The sequence below is a fragment of the Centropristis striata genome, chromosome 19 (genome assembly GCF_030273125.1).
Source record: "Centropristis striata isolate RG_2023a ecotype Rhode Island chromosome 19, C.striata_1.0, whole genome shotgun sequence".
NCBI classification, from domain to species: domain Eukaryota; kingdom Metazoa; phylum Chordata; class Actinopteri; order Perciformes; family Serranidae; genus Centropristis; species Centropristis striata.
Genome location: NC_081535.1, coordinates 6,254,323 through 6,279,680, shown reverse-complemented (window position 1 = coordinate 6,279,680; position 25,358 = coordinate 6,254,323). Strand labels below are relative to the sequence as shown.

Sequence of the window (25,358 nt, the reverse complement as noted above, 5' to 3'; positions counted from 1 at the left end):
TGTCATTTTGTGTCTTTTTTTTGTCATTTTGTGTCTTTTTTTGTCATTTTGTGTCTTTTTTTTCCATTTTGTGTCTTTTTTTAGTCATTTTGTGTCTTTTTTTTCCATTTTGTGTCTTTTTTTAACCATTTTGTGTCTTTTTTTAGTCATTTTGTGTCTTTTTTTAACCATTTTGTGTCTTTTTTGGTCATTTATGTCTTTTTTCCACACCGGGTGTTCAATTACAAAGATTTAATTTTCCCCTTCACAGCCTTTATGTCTTGTAATAAAATTAACAAGAAATTGAAGAAAAGGGGTGATCTAATAATTTTTTCAATGAGTGTATGTAATTGCTTCCATTATTTTATTGTTTTTAAGCCCAAACCTGCACTCTAAGAAATGATTCAAGGAGCCTGAGACCAGGTTCAAAATATCACCCTCTTTAGAGATGATATGATGGATCTCATCACTAATTCTTATGTCAGACAGCCCAATCAGGTCCTGAGTCTGTGCCAAACCCCACACAGATGCTGTGGCACCACAGTGGCCCCGAGCAGCTGTGGTGTCAGTATCCTGTCGATAGATGAAGCACATATTTTGAACCATCATAGCAGGAAAAACCCAGTAATTAATGACATTAATGATGTTCCAATTTAGGTGTACAATGAGCCATAAAAGTGAGGCAGCATTATCAGATTATGAGACAATGGCCTCATCACTTCTCCTACATCGGAGCAAGACAAATATTTTTGATTAACTTAACTTAGTAGTTGTTTTGTGCCTCTCTGCTGTCATTTTGTCTGTCCTTGTAGTAATTTTGAGTCTCTTGTAGTTGCCTAGTGCCTCTTTGAAGTCATATTAGGTCTCTTTGTAGTTGCGCTGTGTCCTTCTGCTGTCATTTTGTGTCTTTGTAATAATTCTAAGTCTCTTTGTAGTTGCTTTGTGTCCCTTTGAAGTAATTTGAGGTCACTTTGTAGTTGCTAGGTGCCCCTCTGTTGATATTTTGTCTGCCGTTGTAGTAATTTTGTGTCTCTTTGTAGATGCTTTGTGCCTCTTTGAAGTCATATAAGGTATCTTTGTAGTTGCTCTGTGCCCCTCTGCTGTCATTTTGTGTGTATTTGTAGTCATTTTAAGTCTCTTTGTAGTTGCTTTGTGTCTCTTTGTTGTGATTTTAAGTCTCTTTGTAGTTGCTCTGTGTCTCTTTGTTGCCATTTTGTGTCTTTGTAGTAATTTTGAGTCTCTTGTAGTTGCTTTGTGTCTCTTTGAAGTCATATTAGGTCTCTTTGTAGTTGCTCTGTGTCTCTTTGTTGTAATTTTAAGTCTCTTCGTAGATGCTTTGTGTCTCTTTGTAGTTGCTTTGTGTCTCTTTGAAGTAATTTGAGGTCACTTTGCAGTTGCTAGGTGTCCCTCTGCTGTCATTTTTTTTGTCTTTGTAGTTGTTCTGTGTCTCTTTGTTGCCATTTTGTGTCTTTGTAGTTGATTTGTGCCTCTTTTTTTGTCATTTTTTGTGTATTTGTGGTCATTTTGAGTCACTATGTAGTTGTCCCGTGTCTCTTTGTTGCCATTTTGTGTCTTTGTTGTAATATTTAGTCTCTTTGTAGCTGCTTTGTGTCTCTTTTTTTGTAATTTTGTTCTTTTTTGGCATAGTGTTGTGTCTCTAAATCTGAACATTTAAAAACAGTGGCTATTTTTTTTATCAGCATTTTCTCTTGTGATGCACTTCAGTATCTTGTCTTAGTATTTTATGTTTGCAGAGTAATGTTTGAACTGTAGCTAAAGTTGAAACCACATCTTTTCATCTTTGTTTTTTCCTCTCACCACCAATCCCTTACTGCAAACAAATGATCTTTTCCTTGAACTTCGACACAGATTTAATAGCACTAGTGATGTTCACCCCCCAAACAGCACTCCAACATCCTCCAGACACCGAGGGGGGAGCAGCCCACGCTGGAGGCTTTCGGCACATAATGAGGAGCTAAATAAAAAAAGTGTCCAGCAGAGATGTGGGAAGTGAAGGGAGGTTAGATTCCACTGGACCATTTAAAAAGAGAAGAATCTTCATTTCACTAGGCCCTATTATCTACAATGTCACAGCAGACACAGACCCAAATTATGGGCATGGTCACAGTTGAACGCGGTACACAGATGTCAGTCCACACCGGGTGTTCAATTACAGAGATTTAATTTTTCCCTTCACAGCCTTTATGTCTTGTAATAACCAGCTTATATTGTTGGTTTTCAGATGGCTTCTTATCTGGGAAAAAAATATTATTGAGAAATCAGCTGCTGTTAACTCTATGGAGTCTTAAAGGGCTATTTTGTCTTTTATGTATATTATGTCATTTTGTGTCTTTTTGTGTCTTCTGTGGGTTTTTTGGTCATTCTGTCTTCTCATTTTGTGTCTTTTTTGGTAATTTTGTGTCTTTTTTTAGTCATTTTGTTTCTTTTTTTAGTCATTTTGTCTCTTTTTTAGTCATTTTGTCTCTTTTATAGTCATTTTGTCTCTTTTTTTGGTCATTTTGTGTCTTTTTGTGTCTTCTGTGGGTTTTTTGGTCATTCTGTCTTCTCATTTTGTGTCTTTTTTGGTAATTTTGTGTCTTTTTTTAGTCATTTTGTTTCTTTTTTTAGTCATTTTGTCTCTTTTTTAGTCATTTTGTCCCTTTTTTAGTCATTTTGTCTCTTTTTTTGGTCATTTTGTGTCTTTTTTTAAGTCATTTTGTGTCTTTTTTTAGTCATTTTGTGTCTTCTTTTAGTCATTTTGTGTCTTCTGTTAGTCATTTTGTGTCTTTTTTTGTCATTTTGTGTCTTTTTTGGTAATTTTGTGTCTTTTTTTTAGTCATTTTGTGTCTTTTTTTAAGTCATTTTGTGTCTTCTGTGGGGGGTTTTGGTCATTCTGTATTCTCATTTTGTCTTTTTTTGGTCATTTTGTGTCTTTTTTTGTAATTTTGTGTCTTTTTTAGTCATTTTGTGTTTGTTATTTTAGTCATTTTGTATCTTTTTTGTCATTTTGTGTATTTTTTGTCACTGTGTCTTCTGTGTGGTTTTTTTGGTCGTTCTGTCTTCTCATTTTGTGTCATTTTTGGTCATTTTGTGTCTTTTTTTTTGTCTTTTTGTGTCATTTTTCCACACCGGGTGTTCAATTACAGATATTTATTTTCCCCTTCACAGCCTTTATGTCTTGTAATAACCAGCTTATATTGTTGGTTTTCAGATGGCTTCTTATCTGGGTAAAAAATATTATTGAGACGTGAAAACAAGAAGAGTCTTATTGTGTGATGAAATTATTTATATGTGCATGTTTTTGTGCAGATTGAGAAGAAAAGGACCACACAACACTTCTGTGTCTCATCAAATGAGTTTTTAAAAAATCCAAGAGCCAGGCATGTTAGACGGCCGTCCTGGAATCAGACGGCTGTAATTGGCTCCCGGCAGCTGAGGAGACTGAGTGGGCTCCAAGAAATAAGTTGGCCTGGCTGCTGGAGGTGGGATGTGATGTTTTTGCTTGCATGCGGAGGTGGATCTAAAAATGGATTGGAGAGATGGTATGGTGTGTTGTTAGTTTTGATGCGTTGAGAATCAGCTGGCAACGGTTAACTCTATAGAGTCTTGGGATATTTTGTCCATTTTTGAATCCTTTTCATGTCTTTTCGTGCCTTTCTAAGTCATTTTGTGTCTTTTTTGGTCATTTGTGTCTTTTTTGTCACTTTGTGTCTTCTGTGGTTTTTTTGGTCATTCTGTCTTCTCATATTGTGTCTTTTTTTGGTCATTTTGTGTCTTTTTTGGTCATTTTGTGTCTTTTTTGGTCATTTTGTGTCTTTTTTAGTCATTCTGAGTCTTTTTTTGTTTTCTTTATTGAGCATGATAGTGTTTTGAAAGTAAAAAAAAAAGATTCAAAATCACATTTTATCTTGGACTAAAGGACTAAAAAAGACAAAATTACCAAAAAGAAGACACAAAAAGACACAAAATGACCAAAAAAGACACAAAATTATTTAAAAAAAAGACACAAAATGACCAAAAAAGACACAAAATAACTAAAAGAGACACAGAATGACCAAAAAAAGACACAAAATGGCCAAAAAAGACATAAAATGACCAAAAAAAAGACACAAAATGACCAAAAAAGACACAGAAAGAGAAGACAAAATTACAAAAAAATACACGAAACGACCAAAATTGTTACGCTAAACACACAAGACACAAATAAAATAGAGTCCCAAGAGAATAAAAACCAGAGTTGGATGACAGGATCACACACAATCACAAGATTATGTTGGTTTTTCTTTATTTCTTTTTGGTTCAAAATGTTGATCCAGTAAGTCAGAATAAAAAATCAATTATTACATATAGGTGCGGTTGTGCTGAAAAAATATATACCAACACGGCATTTAAACATGTTTTAAGTGGTGTATACAGGCAGGATGAAAAGGGTTCAAAAATGGACAAAATAGCCCAAAAAGACTCCATAGAGTTAAAGTACTTAAAAGCCGAAAGCTAAAGCCAGAACCAGCAGATCTCTCACAGCCTCATTAGGAGCCTTGTGTTGGCCAGGAGACCTGCTGATGAACTCCTCCATGTGACGGATGTGCTGACATTTTACCGTGGCTCAATCCTGGCACGGCGTCCCCAGAGCCTGGACCACACCGCCGCTGTTGTTTACCATTACTCATCCCTGCAGAGTGAAGCCATCACACAGCAGCAGCCAGCCGCAGCGCAGCCAGCAGCTGGCCCTGATACGCTGTAGGACAAGCCAGATAACCTTTACGCCGAGCTCCTCTGGATCACACATGAGAGGCCGATGACTCACAAACTCACACTTGTTGCCTTGGCACTCTGACAGACCCACATCTGTGCATGCAACACACTTGACACTCTTGTTTTTTGGTGCAATTGTTCCAAACACTGAATAAAAACTTGTTTTATTAAAGTGCTGAAATTTGGACGTTATGGAATAGAATCAAATTCCTGTCGAGGCTGAAAAGGGTGGTGTTGCTGTGTATTTGTTTAAATTGTCCAAAAATCTTCAAGAACCAGAAAGCAATAATGTCTAAAGATCAGGGGGCTCAAACTCAAATTACCTGGGGGCTGCTGGAGGCATCAAAATGACCAAAAAAAGACACAAAATTACTTAAAAAAAGACACAAAATTACCAAAAAAAAGACACAAAATGACAAAAAAAGACACAAAATTACCAAAAAAGACACAGAATTACCAAAAAGACATAAAATGACCCCCAAAACACAAAATAACTAAATAAAAAGACACAAAATTATTTTAAAAAGACACAAAATTACCCCAAAAAGACACAAAATGACCAAAAAGACATAAAATTACCAAAAAGACATAAAATTACTAAATAAAACGAAACAAAATTATTTAAAAAAGACACAAAATTACCAAAAAAAGACAAAATTATTTTAAAAAGACACAAAATGACAAAAAAAGACACAAAATTACCAAAAAATACACAGAATTACAAAAAAAGACACAAAATTACTGAATTTAAAGACACAAAATTATTTTAAAAAAGACACAGAATTGCCAAAAAAAGACAAAATTATTTAAAAAAAAAGACACAAAATTACCAACAAAAAAAAAAGTAATAAAAGGGACTTTCCACACGCAACACGGTAAAGTGCCATTCATATAAAACTCACATTAAACTTTCATATCAGGGTGGGGGCCATAAAATATCATCACAAGGGCCGCAATTGGCCCGAGGGCAACAATTGGCCAGCGGGCCGCGAGTTTGAGACCCATGATTTACAGCTACAACAATGATGTCTAATTAAAATCAACAAGTGCATGGTAATGATGAAATATTATATACATGTATATCAGGAATACATTATATATCATACTTTAGACTTTACACAGATAATACTTGTTAGATTGGTTTAGTTTTCAGTGTTTTTTTCTTTATGGGATTTGTTGAATGTAAGAAAAATACTGCAAGCCTCGGCATTATGGTAAAGTCCTTATAAAAACATGTATTTTAGAGTAGGAATGTCAGAACTTGTCAGTTTATTTTGTCCTTGAGTTTCAGAAGCTTGATAAATGTGTCTTATATCTTGTCAAGATGTTCTATGGTCTACTAGAACTTTAGATTAACTGGAACAACTTTGTTGAATGGATGGTTCCACTGTGACCTCCATCAGACTCAGTCATACGCACCAGCGCAGCTGAATGACACGTCTGTAAAACTTTGCTGTAGAGAATATAATAACTGTCTGCTCTTTTGATTGAATCAATACCCAAAGTGAATACAGATTAAAGCTGGAGTGAGATGTCCAAGGTAAAATTTCACTCTTTTATCAAAGAAAAGGTCTTCTTTAAAAAGATTTGGTACAATATGTTCAAATGATTAAAAGTGGATGGTACAAAAGATGAACAACTGAGTTTAAAGGTGCATTGTAAAAATGTTTAAAGGAATGAAAATGACACTTGATTGCTGTTGCCATGCAATTACAATGTGCTGTGAGAACTTTTAGCAGTGTGTTTTTTGGCAGATCTCACAAAGTTACGTGAAGTGATGAATTCTTAACACCAAATGCTGTGCTGGTGGCAGATAATGTGTGAAAAACAATGCCAATGTAAAGTCAATGGGGGTCCTTTATCGTGTTTTTAGCTTATGTTTTTTACATAACTTGGGTTTCATAACCTTTGTGGCTCACCCTCGGAACTATTTCTTTCTGTCTATCTATCTATCTATCTATCTATCTACTGAAATATAACCTGTCCATGTTAATATTAGACACTAAATGAGTAAATAATATAATGCTATATTATATTATAAATAATATAATTGCAGACAATATTTTGTGGCCCCCACCTTGATATGAAAGTTTAATGTGAGTTTTATATGAATGGCACTTTACCGTGTTGTGTGTGGAAGGTCCCTTTTTTTGGTAATTCTGTGTCTTTTTGGGGTAATTTTGTGTCTTTTTTTATAATTTTGTGTCTTTTTTAGTAATTTTGTGTCCTTTTTTTGGGTCATTTTGTGTCTTTTTTAAATTATTTTGTGTCTTTTTGGTCATTTTGTGTCTTTTTTGGTCATTTTGTGTCTTTTTATTAGTCATTTTGTCTTTTTTTGGTCATTTTGATACTGCCTCCAGTGGCCCCCAGGTAATTTGAGTTTGAGATCCCTGATCTAGTAAGTAGAAAATAGAGGCTAAAGTTAGCACAGTTAGCTAGTAGCCCAGTCTCAGTCCCAACTCGTCAGAGACCAAAACTTTCTCACGGCCCCTTGGGGTTTGGTACAAATGCATAACACGGCCATCAACCTGTGATACATGTCACAGACACGCAGGCTTTCTAATGACTGTAATGTCACCTTTCCATGTTAATATTAGACACTTTGAGTAAATAACGTAATATAAATAGCACAAAAGTCCAGTCAGGGTCTAGAGGATGAGCTCATTCGTAACGTCGATCACATCCACAACAGCAAATAAATCAAGTTGTGGGGAAAAAGATAGATTTTGTTCATATGGTATGTACTGACAACACCTGCTGCCTGCAGGTTCATCCAAGTCTTATATGTCATAGTAGTCACCTGATTAAAAACAAGCTAAATGTACCTTTACTTTGCCTCAAGACAGTGTCAGATTTTTTCTTTTGTTTCAGACTTGGACTTGTGAAAGACATTTTTGCATGTTTTTTTAATATTCACTCAACCAGCTTTTATGAAGATATTAAAAGAAACACAAAAGAAAATTGACACTTTTGTATGCTCTTCACTGCTTTATGTGCCGCAACTTCAATACTTAAAGACATGGCCTATAATTAAAGTGACACATCCGCTGTATTTTCAGCCCTTTTCAGCACTTTGTTTGAACCCTGTAAAGTGTATTTGTCCTCTTTTTATGCAGACATGAGGACTTGATCATAAGCTGACTATCCCAGATGACATGCAGGCTGCAGCTCAGGGCTTAAAACAATCTTTCTCATTAGCCCAGCCATTTGTGAGGCTATTTGGATGGGACAACCTTGAACTAGTTCAGAGCTAAAGTTTCACATTTGACTCAACATTTAATGCTGCAATTAGCCCGGTCAAGAACGCCATCAAATCTGTTATGAAACAATTACATAACATCCTCATCTAAACGATTTGTCTCCCACACACACGCTCTCTCAATCTTTGTATCCTTTTATCTTTGTTTCCTGTTTCGCCTCTGTGTGAATTTGTTTTTTGCCTTTGTTCGAATTTGCAACATTTAATTGCTTTATTGAGCATGATAGTGTTTTGAAAGTTAAAAAATTAAAAGGTTCAAAATCACATTTTATGTTGGACTAAAGGACTAAAAAAGACACAAAATGACCAAAAAAATACACTAAATTACTAAAAAAAAGACACTAAATGACAAAAAAAATACACAAAATGACAAAGAAAAATACACAAAATGACCAAAAAAGACACAAAATTACTAAAAAGACAAAAAATGACCAAAAAAGACACACACTTACTAAAAAAAAAAGACAAAAAAAGACAAAATGACCAAAAAAGTAAAAATAAAATAAAAAAAGACTCAAAATGACTAAAAAATACACAAAATGACCAAAAGTGTTACGCTAAACAAGACATAAATAAAATCCAGTCACACTAGAATAAAAACCAGAGTTGATGACAGGATCACACACAATCACAAGATCACATTCATGTTGTTTTTTTCTTTGTTTCTTTTTGGTTCAAAATGTTGATCCAGTAAGTCAGAATAAAAAATGAATTATTTTTAGGTCATATAGGTGAGGTTGTGCTGAAATAAAAACAACAACATGGAGTTTACACTTTGCAAGATGCTACAGTATCAAAATTACCAAAAAAAGACACAAAATTACAAAAAAAGACATTAAATGACACAAATTGACAGAAAAAAACTAAAGTACTTAAAAAAGACACAAAATGACCAAAAAAGAAACAAAATGAGAAGATAGAATGACCAAAGAAACACAGAGGACACATAATGACAAAAAAGAGAGACAAAATAACTAAAAAAGACACAACAACAGACGCAAAATGACCAAAAAAAGACACAAAAAGACATAAATGACACAAAATGACTTACAAAGACACGAAAAGACTTCAAAAATTGACAAAATAGCCCAAAAAGCCTCCATAGAGTTAACACTTTGCAAGATGCTACTGCCGGACGTTTTTCTCTTTGTTTTACTGACAGATAAAGAAATAAGACTCGCTTCAGGGCAGCAGAGGCTTTAGTTACACTGTCTGACTACCTACCATTTATATTTTTTAAAGCTTGACTGCTCAAACCACAGTCTTTATCCTCTGCCAAACCCCCCAGCGAGAAGGTGACCTCTTGGTGCTATGAGTTCCTTTTTTCATTTTAATTGTCGGCAGGTGAAAGGTCAAGTGTCCATGATGTTCTAAGAGCTGGATCCTGTCCTCTTGATGTAAGCTTGAGCACACACTCACTTCCTATCTGCTCCACAATTGGCACTTGTGGCTGTCCCTGTGCTGCAGCCCTCTTGACATTCACACGGCATGTTTGAGACTGTACGGGAAGGTTTTCAGAGAAAGCCCTTTGCCCTCTGCGGAATTTATAATCTGCACAATCACACAGAGGCAGCAGGTCTATCATGGCGTGTTTGCCACTGCAGCCACTTAGAATATTGAGCAGACAGCAATCACAGTGAGGGAGCTGATAACTGGCTGAATTTTAAACAAGTTTAAATGTGATGCTACTTTATCGCCACGGTAATTGAGTGTTTGCTATAATCCCCGCCCTCCCACAGTTATGATTTCACTGCCTGTCAAGCTTTCCAGTCTAGTAGGGCACATATGCAGTTTTAAAACTCTGGAGTCTCTACTGTAAATTTACCTCTAAAGTTCTGGCTGTAAACTCCATGAGGCCAGTTTCAGTTTGATGATGATATACCAAGTAAAAACTGGAGACAAGGTCAATTATATTTAGTATAAAATGATAGAACTGGATGTACGTAACCCTCTTATATGTTATATTTGACACCTTTGTTCAGATTTGCAACATTTATAATTCTTTATTGAGCATGATAGTGTTTTGAAAGTAAAAAAAAGATTCAAAATCACATTTTATGTTGGACTAAAGGACTAAAAAAAGACACAAAATGACTAAAAAAGACACAAAATGACTAAAAGAAGGACACAAAATGACCAAAAAAGACACAAAATTACTAAAAGAAAGACACAAAATGACCAAAAAAGACACAAAATGACTAAAAGAAAGACACAAAATGACCAAAAAAGACACAAAATCAGAAGACAGAATGATCAAAGAAACACAGAGGACACATAATGGAAAAAATGACACAAAATAACTAAAAAAAAGACACAAAATGACTAAAAGAAAGACACAAAATGACCAAAAAAGACACAAAATGACCCAAAAAAAAAGACTAAAAATGACACAAAATGGCCAGAAAAGACACAAAATGACTAAAAGAAAGACACAAAATGACTAAAAAAGACACAAAATGAGAAGACAGAATGACCAAAGAAACACAGAGGACACATAATGGGAAAAAAAAGACACAAAATGACCAAAAAAGACCAAAAAAGACACAAAATGACTTACAAAGACATGAAAAGACATGAAAAGGATTAAAAAATGGACAAAATAGCCCTATAAGACTCCATAGAGTTAAGTGATGAAGTCGATGAAAACCCAATATCATATTATATATGTTTGCTCTTTAGGTTTATTTGCACAGTTAGAATTACATGAAATGACAAAGATATCATATAGTGTAAAGTGCAGGAAGGTGCAGAAAACCCAGATGGGCTTATCTAAAGCCTCCACCTAAAATGTCATAGTTATAAGTCAAGTCAAGTAAAGTCAAACTTTATTTATAGAGCACCTTTAAAACAACCAGGGTTGACCAAAGTGCTGTACAGATATCACAGTTGCAAAAATACTAAAATACATAAACACAAGAATAATAAAAAAAAAAACAATCTAAGTGGGTCATTCTGCAAAATGAGAACTTTCACTTTTGATACTTTAAGTACATTTTGATGCTGAAACTTTTTTACTTTTACTTCAGTAAGTTTTGAATGCAGGACTTTTACTTGTAGTGGAGTACTAATACAGTGTGGTATTAGTACTTTTACTTAAGTACAGGATCTGAATACTTCTTCCACCACTGCACCCAACTACTGTATCACCACACAGAATGATATATTTCAGACTGTTAACTCACCTGAGCTGTCTAATGTTACACTCCAGCCGACGTATTAATGTTTGCAGCTCACTCTGTCATGAGCTTTATTTCAGCGGGTAAATGTCACTTCCTGCTGTGCATTGATACGTGTGGTGGGTGTGGTTCGGAAGAAAGAAAATAGTTCCCACATAAAACTGCTCATAACAAGGTCTGTGGCTTATCTTGAGTAACCAGGTTGTGATTTTTATGAAAAGAGACAATGCTGTGAAGTATATGAGTGTTGTTTTATGTGCTTTGAGCACCAAAAGCCAAATGCCATAAAGTTTCATTCAATATATCCTCACAAACCAGTTCATATGAAACTTTTGCAATGTGGTTTGTATGATACCCTTCAAAATAACTTCTTCTTTTTTAACATTGCTGAAAGTTGCTGTTTTAGAGTAAAAAAAAAAATCATGATTTCTGTTTTGAACACATTGGTAATATTGTGATATGGAAATACACATAAAAACACTTTTAATAAAACGTTTTAAGCGAGGAAAAAATACCAGGGTCATGGAAAAAAATTATTTGAACCTCGTTTTGTTCAATTTCTTGTTCATTTTAATGCCTGGTACAACTAAAGGTACATTTGTTTGGACAAATATGATAATAACAACAAGAAATAGCTCATAAGAGTTTAATTTAAGAGCTGCTATCTAGACAATTTTCATGGTTTTCTTGATAATAACCAAAATCATTATTTCCATTCAGCCATTCCAGCTGTTTATATGTTATTCTAATAATAAAATAATATAATACATAATGATTATATCATTGCAATGTTTTGTTATCAGAGCCTGAAGGTCTATTTTATTTATTTTGGTTGTAGTTTATTTATTAGGATATTTTAGTATTTCTTTTCCAGATTTCAATTCCAATGTTTAATATTCCAGAGATTAAAAAAATTAATTGCTGTGGAAAAAAGGATGTACTTATTATGCTCTAATATCGTTATAAAACTAAAATGACATCGATACAATGATACTATTTTTTATCGTGATAGTTTCTATGAAAACGTATCGTCCTTAAAAATGTGTTATCGTGACAGGATTAGTTTATACAAATATAATGATAACAGCAAAAATAGTTCATAAGAGTTGAATTTAAGAGCTGATATCTAGACTTTTTCGTGATCATGCATTTGGTTATTTTCAATAAAACCATGGAAAATGTCTAGATATCAGCTCTTAAATCAAACTCTTATGAACTATTTTTTGTTGTTATCATTATATTTGTCCAAACTAATGTACATTTAGTTGTACCAGGCATTAAAATGAACAATAAACTGAAGAAAACAAGGGTAGTCTTTCCATGACTGTTGGTGATGTAAAGCACAAGTAAAGACATTTTCTGGGTAAAAGTCCATTCAGAGGTATGGTGCTGGAGTGAGTGGAGGAGTGGAAAATGTCTATAATTCCTACTATCTATAAAATGTAGCTCAGGCTTATGAGAAGACTCATTTATTTCCAGCGGTATGTAGAGGATGTAGCCTGAAGGAAAGAAGCTGCTCTGTATTCTGCTGGTAGACAGAGGATACTTGGTATCTGTTGGCAGACGGCAGCAGGGCGACCAGGCTGAGGATGGACTATAGGAACTGGCTCTAGTGTCCTTTAGACTCAGTAGAAGCTACCAGTTCTTCTCTGGGTGGCCTTAACCAGCCTTCCGGTCCCGGGCCGTGGACTTCCCAGGCCAGTCCGTTGTGTTTCCACACAGGAGGCTTTCTATTGCTCCTCTACAAAGGTTAAATAGAACTTGGCACGTTGGATTTTTTGCCTTCTTAAGTTTGCTTAACCCTTTATCTGGCGAAGAACCGTATTTGGTAACATCAGTGGATATCAGAATGAGGTCTCCATGTCTCTCTGTTTGGTCGTAGAACCACATGGATTTCTTCCAGCTAATCAGCAAAGATCAGTAATCCAGTGTAAAAATAAAAAATTTAGAATAAAAATCTGCAAGAAACAGTCGTGTTATTCTTCAGTGACTTGTACGAGGAGAACTTGACTATGACGGTATATTAGGGCCAAATATGAATAAAAATAAAAATACAAACCCGGGGGAGTGGAGGTAATATTTTGAGAAAAAAGTTGCAAATTTACTAGATTAAAGTGGCAAATCTACAAGAAAAAAGAATTGCAGATTTAAGATATTTAAACTGGCAAATCTGCACAGATTTACGAGAAAAAAGTGGGAAAAAAGCAACTTTTTTCTCTCAGATTCACCACTTTAATCTCGTAAACTTATTTCTCAAAATATTACCCCCCTTCCCCGGGTCCGTATGGTTTTTTTTACACATTCTGGCTGTATGTAATATCCTCCAATATTCTCTAGGGTTGAAATTTGCAAGTATTTCAATGAGTGCCTAGACGCTAAGCCATCACTGAGCTTTTCCTTTCTTTTTTTTTAGTGGATACACTGCAAAAAACATGAAGCTTACCAAGTATTTTCTTCTTATATCTAGCAATAGTGTCTTAATTATATTGTTTTGAGTATAATTTACCTACTGACCATAGCTTCATGTGCTTATTTAATAATTAGTATTATTATATGTGCCTATAATTATATTATTGTTTAAAGATGTGTTTTTAGGATTGACTTTGGGGAAGCAGGTTTCTCATTATTCATAACCAGTGGTGGAATGTAACTAAGTACATTTTCTCAAGTTCTGTATTTAAGTACAATTTTGAGGTACTTGTACTTTACCTGAGTATTTCCATTTTATGTTATACTTTTATATACTTTATACTTCTACTCCACTACATTTTTAGGCAAATATTGTACTTTTTACTCCACTACATTTAGCTGACAGCTTTAGTTACTTTTCAGGTCAAGATTTAACATAAAAACATGATACATTTAAAGTGATTAGACATGTTAATTAAATTAAACCACATAACAGTATATTTAGTGGTTAAAATGAGCCCTGGCTTGAGAAAATTAACCCCTGCTTCCTTAATTCCATCAATAGTAATAACAATCTAATAATATATTTGATATATAGTTAACAATCTGAGTGGTTCCATTCTGCATAACGAGTACTTTTATTTTTGATACTTTAAGTACATTTAGATGCTGATACTTTTGTACTTTTACTTTGGTAAGTTTTGAATGCAGGACATTTACTTGTAGTTGAGTAATTTCACATTGTAGTATTAGTACTTTTACTTAAGTAAGGGATCTGAATACTTTTTCCACCACTGTTCATGACGGAAGATTTTGTCAGCTGAAAGAGAAGCTAATGCTAGCAGATTTTATCAGCTATAGCTACAACTAGCTTAACCTCTAACTCTGTGAATCAGTTGAAAACTGTCATATCTCACTTTTTAATGTTTCCAGTTGCTTTATATTACAACAATAACTCTCTCTCTCCTCTGTGACATGCTGTGGCAGCTCATTCAGCTGTGGATCTTCCCACCCAGGTGCAGAACTGAGAGCCTCCAGCTCCTTTGTTACCTGCTGCTATCAGACTGTACACCAGCAGGAGAAACCACAGACAATTGAAGCTCAAGGGGATGATTTTAGCACACAATCAATTATCTTTGGTCTTTCTGGAGGGAGGGAGGCTGTTTGTCTCTTCACTTTTTGCCACTTTGACTGAATGTGTTTGTTCTGTCTGTAACTTTTGCAACAAAGTCTCAAACCTCATTTTAATTATTTTTATGTATATATACAGTCATGGAAAAAAAATATTAGACTACCCTTGTTTTTTTCTATTTGTTGTTCATTTTAATGCTTGGTACAACTATACATTACATTACAAATATAATGATCACAACAAAAATAGCTCATAAGAGTTTAATTTAAGAGCTGATATCTAGACATTTTCCATGGTTTTCTTGATAATGATTTTGGTAATTATCAAGAAAACCATGGAAAATGTCTAGATATCAGCTCTTAAATTAAACTCCTATGAGCTATTTTTGTTGTTATCGTTATATTTGTCCAAACAAATGTACCTTTAGTTGTACCAGGCATTAAAATTAACAAGAAATTGAAGAAAACAATGATCTAATCATTTTTTCTATGACTGTATATATTAAAGTGATTTAAACATTGTTTTTATTGTTAGATGACATCAATCATGGCTAGACATCGATATCGATTAAGATATAAGTTTCTCAGTGGTTTACAGTAGTATCAGATGTACTTAAAAACATAAACTAAAAGTACGTAAACTAAAAGTTTACCAATTTTTGACTTTTAGTCAGGCGGTTTAGCTAAATAAAGGGGACTTGCTGGACAAAAGCACCAAATTTTTCCACATGCTCTCTATCATCACCAACAATGCGGATCAGAGATGGCAGCCATATAAAATCTATGAGAACCGATATATCTTCCAAGGCACTTAGAAGGTCAATCTTGGTGTGAAAATATACATTTTCTGGGTCAAGGAATCCATTAAAGCTATTGAGAATATCATTAGATAATTATTTGATCAAATAGATATGTTCATTTTGGCCATGTATTTACGTTGTTTCCAACTCAGTTCCTAAGCAGTCGGACATACATTAATATAGGTCATATACAATGCATGTATTCTGAAAAATGAATAACATGCATACATTTAATTTAACTTTATTAGCTTCACTTGTATAATTTGTTACATTTACAACCACAAAGATCTGTGCAATTCCAGTGTGGCTTCCTGCATGAGCACCTTGCAAATGATTGGTAGAATGCTATATTGTTTTTGTCTGCATTTATGCTTTAACCCTCTGGGCTCTATGATCGTGTCGTCCTGATCAGATCACGAGAAGTTAAACAAAAAAACATTCAACATTGACATTCCCAGGTCATGTAAAACCAAAGATATGATAATAAGATAATACTGATAATATGTAATTTTGCACATAGTTTGTTTTGAAGAGTTGCAGCTAACAAGGAAAAATGCCTGTAAATATACATGTTTTTATGGGACATTTTTGTATATAGTTTTATTAGATTTAAATTTTAACTTTTTTATATGTTCATATTTGTATCCTATGTTCCAAAACAGTTCATTGAGCATATTTGTGGTTTTTATTGTAGTAAATAGTATAATTTTTCAACTCAGATTTCATGATTTTTGTGTATATTTGGGCTCAATATGTTAATAAAGTAGGTTAAATCGAAAAAACAATTGTCAGATCATTTAGGTGAAGAAAAATGGATACCAAATATGGGTATAGTAAACATTTTTTATGTGGTACATGAAGTGCGAAATCAAAAGTGTTCAAAAACGGCCAAATTAGGCTCAGACCCCAGAGGGTTAAAAAAATAATAATAAAAGAGAGAGAAAAGACACAACCCCAACATTCTCAAGAAGGAGAGTAAATGCCATGCATTTATTTCAGCACTGTGATATATCCCTCAGACAACCAAGATTCATGTCATAACCATACTTTATTCACTACGAGGACCTGGCATAGACCCGTCATTACATGGCATAAACACTACATGAAGTTCTACTTGTTACGGTATGTTTCCAGTGAGTCTATGGGCAGTTTCATGTGCATTTAAATTGTCGTATAACCTGTAACATTATAGAATCCCCACCAAGTTTTCCATAACATTTTTTTTTAACAACAGTGCTTCTGCATATTAACAAAGGACAAATATTTTCACCTGATTCACCTCCCATTGTCTTTCAGTATATCATTACAATGATTATGTCACACAGTAGTCAATCTGCATCCCATAGTGCAAATAATGACACTAGAACAGGAACACAGATGTTTCCACTTGTCAAAGTGCTCAACAGGAACGAAAAAAAAAATGTATATATGGCAGTATATTCACGTCTTTTACTGGGTTAGCTTTCGTTAACATCCTTTTTCACGGTTAGTACTTCAGAAGAACATAGACTCTCGGATGAGACTGGGGAAAACAGAGGATACATCAGAGGATACAGGAATAAATACAGCTTTTTTTTCTCAATGCATTATAATAATAATTTATACTGGCATGAATAGCAGTTCTCATATAACGTTATGTACGCGGATAGCTTTAATTCCCGTTTGGTATACATTCTGATAATGGCAGCTGCAGGGTTAATCTCCCAGAGGTCTATCCACTTGTCAAACAGTACCAATAATGAATTTGCATGTGCCTCTGTGTAATGTGATTAACAGCTTTTGTGGTGAATAACATCCAATAACAGTAGCATGGAACTATTATTAGGACGCGATGAGACCCAAAGGAATGAATACTTGAAAGCAGCCTGTCACGCTAACGTACCCACATGGAGAGTTATGCAGCTGGAGGGCAACAGAGTGTGTGTGTGAGTGTTTTTTTATTTAATAGTGTGAGTGTGAGCCTCCGAGGAGGTTGTGTGACTGTATACGCATGATCGAAACACTCAGAATTATGGTTGACTGACTGGTCGTGGGTGGGTGGTTGTCTCTCCTCGTCCTATCTCTCACATTTTTGTTGGAAGCCGTCAAGTATCTGGGAGTCGGGACCCGTGACAGCTGCTGTCACTTGCGTCGTCGGTGTGTCAGTCAGCGTGTGTGTTGTCAGGTGTCGTGGGGTTGAGGTGACGCAGAGGAGGAGAGATTCTGTCGATGGCTTGATCTGCTGTCTCTCGGTGCTTCATCCAGTTTGCTCAGTTTGCCTTTCCTCGTGTCGTCGTCGTGCCGCCGTGTCTATCTTCCTCTGCTCATCCGTAGACTATAGGGTACTCCCTCTATCTCTCTCTCTGCTGGGGGGGTGGTGCGTTCAGGGTCCTGGACTATAGAGGCAGACGGATGTGCATGGCAGAACTATTGGGCCGTGCAGCCAGAACATAGATGGCACTCTCCCTTAGAAAGTCTGCCCAGGTCGCTGGCCTGTTGAGTAAAGAAATGTTGTTTTATTGACAAGTCAAATAATCACGTTTTCTTTTCAATGTATGGTTAAAATTAGGGTTATGGTGAGGTTCATGAATCCTGAAGCTACGACAGCGTATTAGAGCCAAGTATGAAAAAAAAGAAAAAAAATAGGGACCCCCATTTTCTACTTTAGTCTTGTAAATTTGTGACTTTTTTCTTGAAATATTACCCCCCTTCCCTGGGTCTGTATTTCTTTTTTCTTGTCTTTGCCTAATTTTAAAAAGTATGTTTAATATGGAAATGTTGGCCTCTGAAAAGTATGTCCATCTATATGACTCAATACTTGGTTGGGGCTATTTGACTTGAACTACTGGAAATGGACTTCCATTTTCATTTATCCATCATATTCTAATTTATTGAGATATACCTGTATGTGCCTGTACCTTGAGTTGCTGTGACAACTAAATTTCCCCACTGCGGGATAAAAAAAGTAATATCTTATTCTATCTTATCTTATCTTAAATAGAGAACAACAGTAAAAGGCTTTTGTTTCTCACTTTAGTTTATAGTTTCTTTATTTTTCTTAATGTCAAAAAAAATTATCTAAACTGAAAATGTATTGAATCTACTTAAAGGTGCAGCATAAGATTCTGGCCCGTACCAACAACACTTTGGGTTGGTTCAGCCCAACTACCAACTGGAGCTGTTGGAATTAGATAACTTGGAAATGAGACTCAGCCATCTTTCTCCAGAATCACATACTGCAGCTTTAAGATGTGTTCGGGCCAAACTCGAAGCAATTTTTCACATTTCACGAATATTTGAGATGAATGGACGTGAATGCACATTGAGCGAAAGATGTACGTGACGTGAAAGGCGATCAGTGTCGACACTGATGTGGCTGAGAATCATCCGTCCTGTCAGGCTTCAAGGAAAGTCTGCATGGTTCAACTGAGAGGAGCTACTGGCAGGTTTAATGACTCAGAGAAGAGTTATTTCATAACAGACCGAGACAGAGATGATTTCAAGCACACATACATATACTTTTTCATATCGTCCCAGGCCTTTATAGCCAAAGCCTGATATATCTGGTTCCTCTGTGCCAGTTTTTCCATTTTATGTAACTTTTTACATCTACTCTACTACATTTTTAGGCAAATCATTTACTTTTTACTCCACTACATTAAGATGCAAGATTTAGTTTTTGATTGATTGATTGAGAATTTATTCGAACCCAAAATAAAAGATGAACAATTAAAAACAAACGAACAACAATAACTACAAGACAACAACACAAAATAAAACAACAACAAGACTCAACACTTATTTGTGTTCAAAAGGAGTAGGAAGAAGCCAAAGTATTCAGTTATATAACAACAATAATACTTATATATATATATGTATAACACATAGTAATGTAGTATATAAAGTTATTATTACCATTATTAACATACATAACCTTTTATTATCTTACACACACACATAAGTACACATACACTCATGTAGTCACAATTAGACAACATTGAACAAACAACAACTAGTTACTTTTCAGGTCGAGATTTAACAGGGATCTGAATACTTTTTCCATCACTGTTGACATGTTTCTTCATTACAATGAACATTTTTTATGTTTGAGATTTTTATATCTTCATAGGAATGAATGGTACCTTTCCAGGTCAGAGCTGCACAGTCTGTTGAGCATTTTAAAACATTATTAAAAACCTATTTATTCTCCTTGGCGTTCAGTCCCAGCTAGGCTTTTTTACTTTTTATTCTTTTATTTGCTTTTTTAACTCTAACTCTGTTTTTAGATTGAGTCTTTATTACTATTTTATTGTTTAATGTTTTTAGTATTTTATTGTTTTCATTGTTTTTATTTATTACTATATTTGTGTATTACTTTTATTGTATTTTAATAACTGTACAGCACTTTGGTCAACTGAGGTTATTTTTAAATGTGCTCTAGAAAAAAACTTTGACTTCCATTTATCGTTGGTTAAGGCCCAAACAAATTTGTATTCTTCAATTGTCAAAATGTGAATCTTATATACGGAATTACATATATATTTTTAACTATTTTTAGTCAACTAAAATGTGTATCATAGCTTACAAAAGTCTGACCGGTGCCTTAACCTCTAAATTTTGCAAACATCAAGCCAACTTATGAGTTTCTCTTGCTCGACTAGCTTTTGATTTTTTTTTTCGGTGTCCAGCCTCCCATTTGCATTTGGGTTTTGTTGCATTCTGACAAAAACATATTCAGAAATGCTCATTAAGACCTATTAGTAATGTTGGTAGGCTTATTTAGCCTTAGAGTAGGTTATGATCTTCATTATAAGACTCAAAAAAAGGTTTGTGGCTCCATTCCCTCATTTTTTCTCCTTTTTTTTAGCCAAAAATGGCTATTTTGTTCATAAAAGTTGCTGACTTCTGTTCTAAAGTAATAAGAGATGGACCAAGATTGTTGTTTTTTTGTCTTTTCATGGAATTTGTACCAATTAAGAAAAACACAGACACCCATTTTCCTTAACCAGACTCAAATATATCATTCTGATCTTAATATTTGGGTCTCACCACTCTAAAAATGAACATATGCAGGTATTACCCCACATATCAAACACCACTTTACAATATAATGCAGTAATTGTGCAGTAAAATGATTTGGTAATATCATTATAGTAAGTATCTGGCCTCTGCTCTGCAGTAATTTGCCTCATACTGCTTTGAAAATGAAATGATAACAACAGAGTTTGTCAGACCTCTGTGTGCATGTTCTGCTAATTAGTATTCATCTTAATATGATTCTCTAGTGTAGCTCTCTCTTTAAACGCGGCTCCCCGTAGTTGCCGCCTCAAGTGCCGGTGCATTAGCTGCAATTATTGCAAAATCTTGTAATGCGGCATGAAGAAAAGTCTCAAAAGTCATTATATGCCAAAAAGGATTTGTCTTCATTAGGTGGTGACAGTTAGAAAATGATTCCAGGTCGTTTTCAGGGGCAGCGAAGCCTGAAGCAAGAAGGTCAGCTCCGTCCACTCGAGGTAGTTTAAGTCAAAGTGAAAAAAACACGTTTACTGCCCACGAAATGCTTGCTGTCTTGGCACAGCGGGGACACGACAGCCATATGTATGCTGGTCCAGTGGGGAAAGGCTTATTCTAATAGGGTTAACAAGTTTATGTAAATTTCACTGCTGGAGGGAGTCTGCAGGCCTGTAAAGAGCCTGAGAGAGGAGAGCGCCGCACAATTGGTATTCAATGCAACGCTGTGATACTGTAAGGCAGGGGTCTTTTATATGAATGGCACTTTACCGTGTTGTGTGTGGAAGGTCCCTTTAATTACTTTTTTTTGGTAATTTTGTGTCTTTTTTTGGTAATTTTGTGCCTTTTTAAAATAATTTTGGGTCTTTTTTAATAATTTTGTGTCTTTTTTTTATAATTTTGGTAATTTTTTGGTAATTTTGTGCCTTTTTAAAATAATTTTGTGTCCTTTTTAAATAATTTTGTGTCTTTTTTATAATTTTGTGTCTTTTATGGTAATTCTGTGTCTTTTTTGGGGTAATTTTGTGTCTTTTTTGTAATTTTTGTCTCATTTTTGGGTAATTTTGTGTCTTTTTTGTAATTTTTGTCAAATTTTTTGGTAATATTGTGGTTTTTGGTTATAATTTTGTGTGTATTATAGTAATTTTGTGTGTTTTATAGTAATTTTGTGTATTTTTTTGGTAATTTTGTGGGTTTTTTTGGTAATTCTGTGTCTTCTTAGTAATTTTGTGTCATTTTTTGGTAATTTTGTTTGTTTTTGTAATAATTTTGTGTCTTTCATAGTAATTTTGTGGGTTTTTTTGGTCGTTTTGGGTCATTTTGTGTCTTTTTTTATAATTTTGTGTCTTTTTTGGTAATTCTGTGTCTTTTCTTGGTCATTTTGTGTCTTTTTTTAAGTAATTTAAAGTTTTTTTTTCTGCCATTTTGTGTCTTTTTTGGTCATTTTGTGTCTTTTTTAAATAATTGTGTGTCTTTTTGGTCATTCTGTGTCTTTTTTATAATTTTGTGTCTTTTTTGGTCATTTTGTGTCTTTTTTTAGTAATTTTGTGTATTTTTTTGGTCATTTTGATACTGCTTCCAGCAGTCCCCAGGTAATTTGAGTTTCAGACCCCTGCTGTAAGGTGTTTCTGACAGTTTTGTCCCCTGCCACACGTACACTCAGTAAAAATATGAGAGCACATACCTGCTGTCATCCGTCTTGCTCCTTTCACTGCCAGAGCTGGCTGGACTGCTCTCACATATTGGGCCAACATGACTTATACTGTTCCAAAGGACAGAGAGGAGGAGTTAGATAGCAGGCTACAACAATGGTTAATGACAGAACAAGACATTTCCTCGTGCTGTAAAAGAAAAAGAAACCCCAGAAAAACAAGGGAATTAAAAGAAAATGCACCCTAAATGATTTCACCGTTCCAACTTTTTAAAATAGGCTGTAACCATGACGATATTACTGGTTTATGAGGACAATTTCTGACCAACATCAGCTTCCTACATTCAGATAAAACCAGTGGTTGAATGTAACTAAGTACATTTACTCAAGTACTGTATTTAAGTACAATCTTAAGGTACTTTACTTCTATCTCACTACATTTTAGAGGCAAATATTGTACTTTTTACTCCACTACATTTAGCTGCCAGTGTCAGTTGCTTTTCAGGTTGAGATTTAACATGAAAAACATAATCAATTCAAAATGATTATGCATTTTTCTTAATTAAAACACATAAAAAAGTATATTGAGTAGTAAAAATTAGCGTTACCTTGACAACAGTGAAATGTACCTTACATAAATGCATGAAAAATAGTAATACAATATCATTGTTGGAAGATATATAACAATCTGAGTCTGCATAACAAGTACTTTGATGGTGGTACTTTTGTACTTTTACTGCAAAAGCATCAATACAAATAATCTAATAGTATATTTAAAGCATATTTAACAATCTGAGGTCCATTCTGCATAACAATACTTTTACTTTTGGTACTTTAAGTACATTTTAATGCTAATACTTTTGTACTTTCACTTAACTTAAATCTGATAATCAGCTAACACTATTCCTATAAATATACATGTTTTTATGGGAATTCCGTGTATATAGTTGTATTATATTTGAATTTCATCTTTATATGTTCATATTTGTTGCAACCTATGTTTACATTTATAGGTCCAAAACAGTTCATTGAGCATATTTGTGGTTTTTGTTGTAATAAATAGTATAATTCTACTTCAGATTTCATGATTTTTGTGTATTTTTCGGCTCAATATGTCAATAAAGTGGGTTAAAGTGAAAAAAAAACCCTGAATACCAACATTTTGTATGTGGTATATAAAGGGCAAATAGGCTCAGACCCCATAGGGGTTAAGTAAGATTTGAATGCAGGACTTTTACTTGTGGTGGAGTAATTCTGCAGTGTACAAGTACTTTTACCAAGTAAGAGAGCTGATTACTTCTTCCACAACTGGAAAAAACTCATTAGTCACTATTTCATGATATTTAGACCCCAGTTTAGTGCAGCCCACGGGGCCAATGGTTGCCCCTTGAATGTGATTTCAGATTCACACACTATATTTCAATCATCCGTGGTACATTTCAACACATCTACTTTCAATAGCTTTTTATTTAATACACTAATCAGCAGCTGCGTCGGGCTGTGCACCTTAACAAGCACATGTCAGGTTAGGAATGACAACTTTTAGAAAGCTGCTCATTGCCTGGGAACTAGTGGTACCTTGGGAATGTGCAGGAAATTACATTCTGTCATCAGTGCTAGTGCTGTTAGCTAAAGTTAGACATTTTGATGGACAGTTAGGCACTTTCATGTAGATATGAGATGGGAATATTTAGTTTTCTCTGCGCACTTGGTTCCCAAATTGACACGCTTGATTTTTATGAATCTGATGAGCTGCAGGCAGAGAAAAAGGCTGCCAGTGGTGGAAAAAGTACTTTTACTTAAGTAAAAGTACTGATACAATGCTGTGAAATTACTCCACTACAAGTAAAAGTCCTGAATTCTATTTATTTTGTGGTTATAAATGTCCCCTTTTTTCCCTCTCTCTTTCTTTCTTTCCCCAGTTATTTATTTATTAATTTTATGTTTTATTATCATTATTGCTATCATTATAATTTATTATTATTTTTCTTGTATGTGCCTTCTTGTTCTATGTTGTTCACCGTTTGTAAATTAACAAAATGTGCAAAAAACACATGATTTAAAAAATGAAATAAAATAAAATAAAAAGTCCTGAATTCAAAACTTACTGAAGTAAAAGTACAAAAGTATCAGCATCGAAAAGTATCAAAGGTAAAAGTATCTGTTTTTCAGAATTAACCCTCTCAGATTGTTTTATATATTCCAAATATATTGTTAGATTATTTGTATTGATGCATTTATGTAAGCAGTATTTTAATTTCCTCAAGATAGGGCTCATTTAACTACTAAATATACTGTAATGAGGTTTAATTTAAACAAAAAAAAACATACTATCACTTCAAATTTATCTTGATTTTCATGCCAAAAGTAACTGAAGCTTGATGCATTTGTATATGTATATTTATGTATAATTACCTCAAGATAGGGCTCATTTCAATTACTTTATATACTGGTATGATGTTTAATTTAAAAAAAATCTTATCACTTTAAATTTATCATGATTTTCATAAAGCTGTCAGCTAAATATAGTGGAGTAAAAAGTACAATATTTACCTTAAAATGTAGTGAAGTAGAAACATAAAGATAGTTGTAGTGGAGTAAAAGTATAAAGTGACATAAAATGGAAATACTCAAGCAAAGTACAAGTATCTAAAAAAAAAAACTTAATTAAATGTACTTAGTAACATTCCACAAGCTGCCACCACACTTTTAAGGATTCAAGTTTCGAGGATTTTTACCAAGAAATGTTTCCAAGAGATCCTGGTTATGTGTTAAAAACAAAGTCATCAGATGGCATTAAAAAATAAATCAACAAACAAACTGTGGTCCAGTTTGAACAGACGGGACAGAGTCTGTTCTGGACCGTCCTGCCTTCAGCTGCTCCAACAATAAACTTTGACTTTGTGGATATTGGAAAGTAAAAGTCTGTGCTCCATAAAACTAATTTTACTCCCATAAATCTCCATTAAATCCTCATGTTTCATTCTGAGCGGCGAGCCAACGAGGACTGGACCAGGAAGCACACAGCAGAGACAGAGAGATGTTCCCACGCGGGTCTGAAGGGGAACTGAAACTCTCACAGTATATGTTTCTGACTCTTATTATTATTATTAAATGTTGTATCCCATCAACTCATCAGCCAATAGATTTGTCTCTCAGCCAAATCCAAGATGCTAGTTTTCAGTCTCAAATAGCACTAACACTAGCTG

General features: G+C 34.4%; 1 protein-coding gene across 2 annotated transcripts in view; it reads right to left on the bottom strand.

Moving 5' to 3' along the window:
* Positions 1-16,469: 16,469 nt before the first annotated feature.
* phf24 (PHD finger protein 24) overlaps positions 16,470-25,358 on the bottom strand; it is a 56,605-nt gene continuing 47,716 nt past the window's right edge. For both annotated transcript variants that reach the window (XM_059358285.1, XM_059358286.1), the window contains 2 exons: positions 22,183-22,260; positions 16,470-17,981 (listed from right to left, as the gene is read on the bottom strand). In XM_059358285.1, coding sequence (XP_059214268.1) covers positions 17,885-17,981; positions 22,183-22,260 — 175 coding nt within the window. In that variant the 3' untranslated portion in view covers positions 16,470-17,884. The remainder of the gene's footprint in view (positions 17,982-22,182; positions 22,261-25,358) is intronic.